The sequence below is a fragment of the Achroia grisella genome, unplaced genomic scaffold (genome assembly GCF_030625045.1).
Source record: "Achroia grisella isolate CSIRO2021 unplaced genomic scaffold, CSIRO_AGI_Agris_v1 utg152, whole genome shotgun sequence".
Taxonomy (NCBI): Eukaryota; Metazoa; Arthropoda; class Insecta; order Lepidoptera; family Pyralidae; genus Achroia; species Achroia grisella.
The window spans coordinates 1145534-1158013 of NW_026712648.1; the positions used below are offsets into that span (position 1 = coordinate 1145534).

General features: G+C 30.7%; 1 protein-coding gene across 3 annotated transcripts in view; it reads left to right on the top strand.

Annotated features, from left to right (window-relative positions):
• The window catches only part of LOC131840953 (semaphorin-2A), a 159216-nt gene that overhangs the window by 113086 nt on the left and 33650 nt on the right, over positions 1-12480 (top strand). For all 3 annotated transcript variants that reach the window (XM_059189174.1, XM_059189172.1, XM_059189173.1), the window contains one exon: positions 6374-6481. In XM_059189174.1, coding sequence (XP_059045157.1) covers positions 6374-6481 — 108 coding nt within the window. The remainder of the gene's footprint in view (positions 1-6373; positions 6482-12480) is intronic.

Below are 12480 nucleotides of genomic sequence, written 5' to 3' on the forward strand. Positions count from 1 at the left end.
GTACGATATGTGGATAATTGTTGTTTTTATCAAAATCCTTTATTCGTTTATTATTCCTACGAATTCGAAGATAGTGATGTAGATTTTTTGTGGAACAAAATCTTTGAATATTTATTTTTATGCATTCAATATAATGTGATATATACAGTTATAAAATGTATAGCATGTACTTAATACTTTCGAATGTGAATAAATATCGTTTATTTTATTCTTTTTTACTAACAGTAATATTTTAATTGAATTGTATGTTCAAACAGTAGCATAGATTGTTAAACTATCTAAAATTATCACTATTGCAAGGAATCGTATAAGGTGAATATTACATAGAAATGGCATTTCTATTTATATAGAAATGTCTTAGTAATAATATTTCACACCAAACTTACTACAGGGACCCAAACAAAAAATTCTAAAAGTTAATATAAATCGGTAGTACGCCGTAGACAGTGGTATGTGCACGCAAATAAAAGGTCAAACTTCCGCCATAGAGCGGAAAAAGTAATAGACAACATGCTACCCACTCCAACTCTTCCGAAAAAAGTAAATTTGTTTTATTAGTATCAAAGAGGGTCATAAAAAAGAAATATCCCCGAGTCTATCACCTCGATCGTGGAAGAAACGGCCACTCGTGAAGGCTATAATCAAAGTTTCCCGCTGTCGGCGAGTTTTCCTTTCTCTAAACACGATGTCGTAACACGAAAAAGGCTGGAAAAATGCCGTCGGCAAAATTCTGTTAAGGCGTCCACCGGCCCGTCGCGTCGCGGCGTAGCGGCGCGGCGCGGCGCGGTGGCGTAGCGACTTGTTAAAGTTTCATGATCTTTGTTACCGCATACTACAATAACGTTCTATAAATGTATGACTGTACCTGTATACGATTTATGCATATTATTATAATCATTGATGTATTAGATATATATTCATTTATTTATTTATTAGCGAAGCCTACGATTTCCTACCAATATTTATGACTTAAAAACAATAGTTTGTAAACTGATTACAATGATACAGACACAAAATTTTAAGTGAATGTTACCTATACTGTACAAATACTATAAAATTAAATATAACTCTTTATTTTGATCAAATCTGAATATGAAAAAATCAGTCAAGCCGTTTCTGAGATAAGCGCGCACAAACCTATAGGCAAACAGAAAAAATCAGTTACATTTTTATTGTATCATACTTCATGTATCCATAGATAATTTGAGCACATCATATTTCAATAAAATTCGTCTAAATTAATTATTAATTGTCCTTTTGCTATCATATCAGCACGAATATTCAATTCATTGATATAAAATAGCGAAAGAAAACAAATTATACATATAATGATGTCACTATATATAACACTACATCTTATTATATTATTGGAATGGCTAACCAGCTGACGACATGAATTGCCATTCTGGACGACTTAAGATGTTATACCTCTTATTCCTTTAATAACTCTGACCTTCAACCGAAACACAGCTTACAACGTACATTGGTAAATGAACTTTATAAAATAAAAAAATAATTATTACAATCGTATTAATACAATAAATAAAATTAATTAATTAATCGTGAGAGCATTACTTCTCTACCTATAACTAATATGTGTAGTGACGTTATTCTCTCCTAGGTCAATATTGGTTTGAATTAAAATACATTTGCTTATAACCATCATACCTACAATTCATAGTAGGTAGGTATGCCTATTACGTAATCATGTTATAAAACGTATACTCCACGTAATTACATTAATGTCACAAAATTACACCTGCAATGTTGGCTGACAGCCCACGCAATCTTATAATTCCATAAAATTAAAATATTTACATAGTACACATGAAAACATATTATCTTTAAATTGTGCCTAAAGTACGCATAAATATATGTACGATATGAATAATGAAAAATTTACGTACTGCCCAATCAAAGGGCTTACAAGTTACAATGATAAATTTTCTAAGTGTAAGAAATTGAAAATATATTTTATTACTACCAGGACCGCAAAATAATTATGCATAAAAATATCTGAAATCTATCTACATTTCTGTATTTATTAATTAATTTTGTGGAGTATGCATTGAAAGTGCAAGTACATTAAAAGATTTAGAAATCTTTTATTCTATTATTGATTATTTTAGTGGTACTTTACATCTGTACCATTATTGTGAATACAAACGGTCTAGTAAAATAAACGTGCACTACCAATGCAAATCAATGGTCTTAAATTCTTTATAAAAGCCATTACAGAAAAATAGCCCCTTAAGGAAAAAAACCTTTTGTAAGGAAACGCGAGAAAAGCCGGCCGTAAATCTACTTACGTACAAAGTGGCGAATAATTAACGGAATGGACGGATCGAAGGCATTAGTTTAGGGCAGTGTTGTCCACTGCCGATTTCTGTGGGACGTCCCATATATTTAAATATAATTTGGTAGCAAGTCTGAAATAATCATAATTAACTTATATAGATAAATAGTTATAAGGTATTGTCACTTAATATATGTATATGTTAACAGATTATAACCACGACGATTCTATTCTATCCTGTCGATATTCATTATTATATTGAAATAGTATATGGTCCATGAAGTTAGATTTTTCTACATACTATAAATTTTACTGATGTTCAGTTTTATTACTACAAATATCAATTGTAGTATTTATAAGATACACTAGTAATTTTCTATGTAAGTTCACATCAAATATTTATTAGTATTTTAATGAAAATAGTTAAGTTTTATTATACTATATTTTCTACATAACTTTACATATAATTGTACTACGTACAAACTTTTAAGTAATATTTTTTTCGAGGGATTTCCCCTGTAATTACTACACTGGCGAAGCAGATTGGAATAGAGTTATATTTTAAGATTTCTTTCTATTGTACTTTTCACCGATGTACCTATGATTTATGTATTTAATAATGTCAAATTTAGACGATCTCAATTTATTTGTTTTATTTTTTTCTGATAAAGTATGCCCTTCTTAAATAGACGTCGGACGTCCTTCAATGATCGTAACACCTGGAATCACTATTCGGGAGTGAAGTTATGCGAGCTCCCCGGCTAACTGCCGTTAAAAGAAACTTAGACGTACGCCTGATTGTTCTCCTTAATTCTGATTGTTTCGCACAAAACTGTTTTCTGTTCACGTCAGTACAACGTTTGAATGTTCAGAGTGTATTAATCCGATAATTACTTTAGAACAATCTCGTGCAAAGTTACCTCCGGCTCAAAGAAAGTATACTTGCGCAACTTTTTGTGTAGCAAAACACTTCACTAATTGTTTACTTACGGGAAGCTATTTTCACAAAATTAGTAGCTATGCCTTGGATAATCTAAAATATTAATCGCGTAATAATTGTAATTATTGTATTATAAACTTAAGCTTAAGTAGCTTTTTTTATAAATTAATTATAAAACCTACATATGATGTAGATGTCAGGTTTTATAATTAAATTGTAAAGCTACTTAAGCTTAAGTTTATAATAAAGTTACTATACAATACTATATTTAAAGTCTCACATTTTTGAGTAGTACATATAACTTTGTCTGTGTACGTGCACGTTCTTTCTATGTATTGTAGGCATGATTTCAATAAATTAGTTACATATGGATAAAACAGACACTGCATTATATTTATTGACATTTAATAAATTACTTTTATATTCGCACATTTCCAGTCCATGTTTTGTGCATATTGAGAACAAGTTATAAATCTCCCTGATCAATTCTAGAAATTGTAAGAATGACTTTATACCTATTTCTTAATCGTCCTTTAATTATCTGTACGGTACAGCTATGGCCTATGGATATTTGTATCAATTTAAAAAAATAACAGATGTATTAATATCGTACGTGATATGTCTATGTACCCAATTCTAGTATATTAGTCACTATTATATATGGTATTATATCATATATAAAATATAATAAAAAAATAATATTTATATTGTATTTTGTATTCAGCTATGGTGTGACTATGCAGATTTTTATTTCATACCAATAAATCTGCGCCCTCTGTCGATATTTTAGTATCGGTCGTGGCCATCTGACAGTGCCCCCAGTATTCCCGTCCGCAGTGACATGAAGAAAATTAGTTTCCATTTACGGGCCGACCACAGACACCAAGAACAATCTCCTTTTGAAACGACAACATGCTCGCTTTTCGCGTCCCAAATATATCTGAGGTCGGATGGTCTCATTATTCACCGTGTACGTAGTTAGTGGCCGTAACATTATTACCGCTCGTCTCTGAACAATGGTTTAGTTTAGATTGATCTCGGAGAGCTGTTGGTGGAATAGTTTAGAATATTGTTACATAATAGAAAGCCGAGTTCAACAGGAACAAAATTAGCATGAGACGTAACAATATAATTTTAACACTGACTTACTAGGGTAAATCTATTTCATCTATAATATAAGGTAGATATACAAGATCACTATTTTTATGTCTGTTTCTCTGGTTTCATCCAAATCACCCAACGAATTTTGATTTTGTTTTTACTATCAATGAGAGAAGAACGTTCCTGGTTTTAATAATATGGAAGAGTTTCTTTTATAAAATATACATATTAGATTAATTTATTTAGACGACGATTTATTTTATACGGGAGTAAACCATATAGTTACAGTATTAGAAAATGAGTAATAGGCATAAATAAGTATCAAACATTACACGTAAGAGTAAAATAAAGTTGAATAAACAATTATTTATTAAATTGTGTCAAAATGTATGAAGCGACTAAAAATTCTATAATTTTCGTATTTTCGTAGACTAACTCTCAGTAATCCAGTTAAGTAGGTAGTTTTATCGTATGTGTATATAGTATCTGATGCATTATTTCTGTCGTTCGGAATATTAATGTGCCGTTTAATATTTATGTTGGACGCAAATTTGCATAATCACGGCCTGTGAACAACCATACACATCCATGTACAGTTCGGCTATTATTTCAGCGAATTTCGCCCGAGGTACTCGCTAAATAAATGCACATCCATCGCGACGTTATGGTTTCATTCGTTTTTATTTTATTCCTTTAGTTTCATTGTTAATAGTTAAAAACTGTATTTTTGATAAATTCAGTGGTTGTGATGTATTGTGTGTTCAATATTGTTTATATAAATATTTAAAAAAAAAAAAAAAAATTTATATACTTCTGTTGTCATCGTAAATGATTAAGTAATAAATCGAATAAAAAGCTACAAAATCTTTATTAGAATCATTAGAATTAGATTTTATAACAAATTATAAATAACAATAAACTGAATTACTTTTCCAAAGAAGCAAAGTGGGAAATTAGAAATAATTTTTAAAACTTTCATACAAACTGCATAGTCAATTTAGTATGAAAAGTTTCGAACGTTCACAATTCATTTTCAGATATTCACTATGTCTCTTAATTTCTTGATTCATTTTCGTGACTATTCTTTTGGCGTTGCTACTAACTACTAACTACTACTCATGACAAACCCTTCATAATATAAAATAAAGACTTTTTTTTGCTAATTATGATAATTTTAATTAACACAATATAAATGAATAAGATTATAATGATTTAGACTATGAGAACTATATTTTATAGTAGAGACATAGAATATCACAATAACCATCAGTCGCGAGTTAAGTATAAGTACCTATCTGACTAATAGGACTCGGCTCCGTAACTAGGTAAATAAATCAAGTAAACGTAGTCCACCGTACCGGTTTAAGCCTCACCTATTAATTTTATCTCTTGCATAGTTTTACTTTACTTCATTTTACAATTATATTTCCTACCACAAGAATCTATTATGTAACCGTTGTCAATTAAAATAATATAATGAATATAGCATTTACTATATAACCACACTATACAGGTTATAGTTAGCTAGCAATGAGTTACTATATAGATTGCACTCATTTCATTACAGAAGTAGTTTAAACAATGACACTTAATTAAAGGATATAATATGATGTAGCAGTTTAGTAATTTACTTACTACGATAGGGAGGTTGATTACTGCACGATACAAAAATTTTTATTCCTAAGTATGATTGTTTGTTTGGTTTAGGTATTTTCTTTATACATTATGTATGTATTTAAAAAACGTGTAATATTTAACTATTTGTACCGGTTATCTAGTATCCATGATTTCTTTTTAGAATAATAATAACAAGTAAAATATACAAAAAAGGTTATAAAGAGTTTATATCTCGTTTACGTATCTAGTGTAAATTGAATTGTTAAAAAAAATTGCAACATATCTTTATAAAAACACTACTGTAAATCGAAACGAATATTCACAATAACAATAAAGATTTTTGTTGATTTATGGATACAATATCTAGAGAATAAAAGGTATATTTATTCACATTTCCAATACAAGCTGCTTGTTTACAGCACTTCGACTGCCGCAACCATATTCGAGTGATCCAGCCAATGGGTGACGGCGGGCGGCTGTATGTATGTGGCACTAACGCTCACAGCCCTAAGGACTGGGTGCTATATGTGAGTATTTTACCCAATATTTTTTAATTAATTATTATATTATAAGTCATATTTTCTTTAGAATATAATGAGTACGGAGGCATGGCACCTCAGCTATGAAGAATGTCAACCTGTGCTAAGAGCGTCAACTAATGACTGAATGAATGGAATAGGCGAGGCAGAGGTAGTTTTACTACCTCTGCCTCGCCTATTCCAGCCACAAAGCAGCTTGCTTTGCTTTGAAAATTACACAGTAAGGAGGCATGATACTATAATTCTCCGGTTAATCATGGTAAATACCAGGAATTACATCATGACGTGATGATGAACATAGTGTAGTTCATGTATTTAGACCAACGTCAGCATTTGCTATTCCCATAAGATAAAAAAAATATTCACACTATACACTGTACTTTTTTCCTCTTCTCAGTTCGTATATCAACAATAATGCTACAATTCTCTTGGAATATCACTGTGTAGCATGTGCCACGAGATACTAGCTATTATCTAAAGACCCTCTGAAATGATCCGACGGCTTGGACACACGCCAGGCGCAACAGATCTCAACAGGTCCCACATTTGTGCTGTAAACAGAACTAAACATACATTAAAGCTTTTATTGTGTCTGCGACTTAAAACCCTTTTCAGCTTGAGTACCTACTCTTTGCAAGGGGCAATATGAATAAATATCATAGTGATATTTATAACTGCAATGAACTCTAGACACAAAATATTTATTGTATTGAAAATTATTAAACAGATTTGCGTAGTTGGCAATAATTAAAGAATTAGAAGTCGTCATATCGCTGGAGACACGTAAAATAATCATGACTTATGTAATCATCATCGGTGTATGTTCATCAAAAGTGCCTTAAAATATCTTGCCATCTTCGAAGATCGCACTCACAAAATTAGTAATAATACCTCAATTGTAGATAAATATTTCAATCCATTAATTGTTGATACAACAATAACCCCAAAAATTCTAACTCCTTATTGTCTTAGATATACCGAGATATATGACATATGTTGTATCCTACAGGTACTTAAGCATTTTGTTCCATAACATTTATTTTTAAAAATAAATACTATTTAAACGAACTCACATACGTGGAAAAATCAAAATATTGCAACACGTATCACATTTAAGCAGTTGCGAGCTCAGGATTCCATTGCACAAGCCACTGACTGCAACTAGATGCATCAGCAACAATAAGAACCGCGACAAATTTCACGGGTACTGATTCCGCATGGTGCTGTGAGAAGAGCGAAGATTTTTCCTACGGCGTTGGAAAATTTCTGACTGAACGATTTCGTTGCAGCCTGCATCAGTCACAGATTTTAATGCAAACATGTCGCACTCGGCGCGCACGTATTTACGAAAATATAAATAGAATATTGTCAACGTTGAGATGTAACTAAGTAATATATATAAAACCATACAATCTATACGATACATTACGATAATAATATTAGATGAAATCATCAGATTGTAAATTTTATGTAAAAGAAAATAAAACTAACTATAATTCAATCTCCGGTAAAACAACAAACTTCTTATATCAAAAAGCATACGCTAGGAACATGTTTTATGAGACAACTGATTCCTTTCTACTACTAGATTAATACTATGCATTTATTAATGCGTAGTACATAATGTAGTAGTTATGTCGACATCGATAAAGTAATGTTGATATTGGTAAAGTAAAAACATGAAGATTATTTTAGAAAATTTTATACATGTACATAATAATATATTAGTAAACCTAAGCTCACTAATATTCGTAAAAATAGTTGTCTATAGTTACCAATTACCAGTGAACTTCTCCAAAGTATAATGTATACATATATATAATGTTCTGTCTGTTGCTATAAACTGCGTTGTGTAGTTTAAAAGATAAAGCAGAAGCGACTTCATTTTTACTATGTCAAGATTATATTAATTTTTTTTCATATTGTTAAACAAAATTATATAATATATATATAACGAACCAACCTATTTACCTCTTCCATATAAAAAGGCAGGTCGTTAACTTTTATTATTTGCATTCTGACCACGCGGGCAACCCCGATGCTGCGATAAGTGGCGTTATTTTCATAAAATTATTTTAAAAGTCATAAAACGTGCTTTCCACAATAGGTATCGAAAGCAGACCGCAATAAATTTTGTGGTGTTCACCTCTCACTTTCCCTGCTCTTGACTTTCATATAATTTTATGATGTATCGCCGGTCGTTCTGGCCCTTCACAACGTTTATCGTATTTGACGGCTAACCGTTTTTTATCATCAAACTGCAAATTTTGGTTTAAAGTACACAATACGATATGAAATGTATTGTAAATAAGGATAGTGCAGCCTGTTTGCGAATATACTACCCAGGAACCATTTTGTCCGATAAGCAAACACAAAGCAAAAGGAACGAATGGTAGTCCCTTTGATAGATGTAAATGAAATCATTGGCATTAAATAATATTTGTAAAATGTTTATGTTATTCTTTAACATGTCGTATGAAAGCGAGTAATTGAAAATCAATGAGGCGATTGGTGCCGCTCGCGCGTGTATTTTATTTTAGGAAAATTTTGCAACGCTGAACGGTGGCAATTCTTGTCGCTAAACATGATTTATACCAGACAACATTTCAACGGCGCAGATAAATCCTATTATAAGTGAAATACTCAGTGTAATAGAACGCCAAAAATTGAAAATATATTACTTGTGGGGAAATAGCGTCGATCGGCGCCCACACTTGCACAGAGTACCCTGTGAAAACAGAGATAGTAGAGATTTAAATAAGAGCACCAACTTAATCCGTTGGTTATCCGTTACAATATTGATTGAATTTGAATGTTTCAGTATAGCTGTCATTACTATTATGTCATATTATTCCGAAGATTTTAAGATTTTAGTTTGATTATATTGATATTAAATTAAAATACTTCAACAGTATTTAACCTTTTCTATTAGGTATTAAATAAAATATATTATAGTATAGTTATTTTAACATGTAATTAAATTTATAAAAGAACTATATTTAGTTTATTTCCCGGACAAAACTGGTTACAATATACTACATTATATTTCCCAAATACTAAAACAATATTTATATATGATAGTCAAAATGATTTACGAAAGAGAATTCCATAACGGCACATAAATATTATGCGACCAAACAACTGAAAGCCTTGAAACTTCGCAATTAATAAAGTGTTCATTTATTAATACATATTTATTACGTATTTTGTTACAAGGTAGCCACAGAAAATTAAGTAGTGTTCTCTTCTATTTTTACATAAATATCTTCTTTCTTCACTCACATTAGTATATTGATGTAAAGCATAACTTTTAGTAAAGATTTTTGATTTAGAGTTTTTAATTAAGCAGTGTATATACTTCAAAATTTGTTTCATACTAAATAAAATAAACATATTTATTCACCATTTATTTTATTCTCTGTATTTCACTCCTAAACACTGCAGAGTTTGAGTTCTCTACTTAGAGTTTCGAAACTAACGGAACAAAAGTTAGTTGTCCTCCTAACTTTATAAATGCCATATCTGTGAGAATATCCAAATTGAAAAAGTAAAGCATAATTATATTATACGTATATGTATCTTATCTTTTTACATTTACTTAATAAATAAATAGACAAATTAAATATAATATTGTGTAATACTAGTTGTGCCCCCGGTTTCATCCGCGTGAAATTTATAGCCTATATGTTATTCTGATGTATAAACTATATTACTGTAAAGTTGCTAACGAAACGGGTTTTAATAAATCCGTTCATTAGTTTTTGTGTGAAAGAGTAACAAACAGCCATCCATACTCACAAACTTTCGCGTTTATAATATTAATAATAATAATATATAATATACCTATACATAAAACTATGTACATAAATAACTTTTTAAATCTTCATTAGCCATATTTTCATGCGCCAGTTCGCTGCTTAACCTATACCAATGAGTAATGTGATCACCCCCAACGAGGGTTAGGGCGCATCAGTTTCAAAAATTGAGTGAAATCACATGTACGCAATTGATAGGGCAAATGTAACTGTGGCCGCAACGCACTCAGCCGTAGAGAGAACAACCGAACCATTCATATTTGTTGCAACCGCCAATTTATATCTATTCTGTTACAAATGGTTGTTTGCGATTGGACGACTATTGGAAACAAATGACGCGCCAGCTTGCGTACCCATACCCACAGTATTCCTATGCCGTTTAAAGATGTACTTACATTTATTTATTGGAAATGTTACCATTATAATATTATTGAATACCAATAATTGTTTACTTCGTGTTGTGTTACTCAAACTTTATATAGAACTCCCTAAATAATTAACGTACCAGGATTCAATTCCTTATTTTTCCTCACTGGAAGAGGGTTAATGTAATTAATTAATTAAACTAGAATCGTATTTTATTTTAAACATTTCAAGTGTCCTTCTAACATTACAACTCTTAAGAAAATAAAAAGGATTTGTTTATATAAAAAGAAACTCAGCAAAATTATAATATTTAAAACATGTCACATAAGTAGATACATAATAGATATATCATTTTACAGTCGACTTTAAATTTTATTTCGGTTATATGAATACCTATTTTCGTGGAATGGAAATGGTCGTTTTCCCTATAAGGGTCACGAATCCCCAGTGAAACAAATTTATTTTCCGATAGTACGAATAACCTCTACTTAAAATCATAAAGTGCGTTATCAAAGGATAGTCGTAAAATTATTCATTATGACTGGAACTAGTAACTTTATTGACAATTATATATCTAACTTAGTAAACCCAGATGGGGATCTGGGATTACAGTTACTTTTATTAACATATATATATATTTAATTTATTGTTATTATTTGTCGAAATTATAGAAATTAAATTTATTGTCACGAATTTATTTTTATTATACTACTAGTTGTATACCATTGTAGTACACGTATGTTTATTTAGAATTAACTGACCCACGCAACTTGGTCTGTGTCTTATCTTCCTCATATTTAGATCATTTTCCATTAAAGCTCCGCTTCTATTGGTCGTAGCGTGTTGTTATATTCTCTACAGCCTTCCTCGATAATTGACTATCTAACACTATGACTATAACTAACCAACATAGATTTTCAAAATCGGATTAGTAGTGCAGGAGATTATCCTAACATACAGACTCACAAATTTTACCTCTTTATAATATTAGTATAGATATGAACTATCAGGGTTCTAAATTGCATTTGTATAACATTATAATTTTCATTTTACTTTTATGTATTTGAGTTATGAAACTCACATTTATGAATTGTCAAGAATAATTCGAAATCATTTATGTGTTTTCAGCAATATGGGATATAGCTGCGCGCCGTTATATTATCCCTCGGTTCATTTAATTTCTGTGACGAAAAACAGATTCGTCCTTTTCAATTTAAATGGGTACAATCAATAAGCGGGGCTTATCGTATTTTTATTCGAACAAGATAAATGCAATGTGTTTTAAATCTGCTAAAGGAACAAATTGTTCTATTGTTATTTCAGGTGGAGCCGTAATAAACGACTGTTGCTTTGTTTTCCTGATCACTTTCCTTTTTAACACACAGACGTATCAAACCATTTTTCAGCTTACTTTATCTGTAAATACGTTCTCCTTTGTTTTATTTCTTTTAAGAAAGATCCTTTTCAATTTATTGTTCTAGTCGGCAATAAAGTGCCGGAACAAATACAGGAGTTTGAAGTGACTTTTTATTTGTTAAAATCAAATTATAAATATGTACATGTAGTAAATTAAAATCACTTCTGTATTATAGATTTATATTCTTTCACAAGAATGTTGGTATTCAAATAATGATGATGTGAACCCCCTGGTATATGATATTAACCAGGGGTGTCACTTGTACGTTCCTTAACCTTGATCTTCCCGAACCTAACCTAACCTTGATCATCCGAAGAGTCTAATAACATTACAAATTCCAGTAATAAGCATTATTTTATCAAGAGTTCACTATTAACATATATTTAATA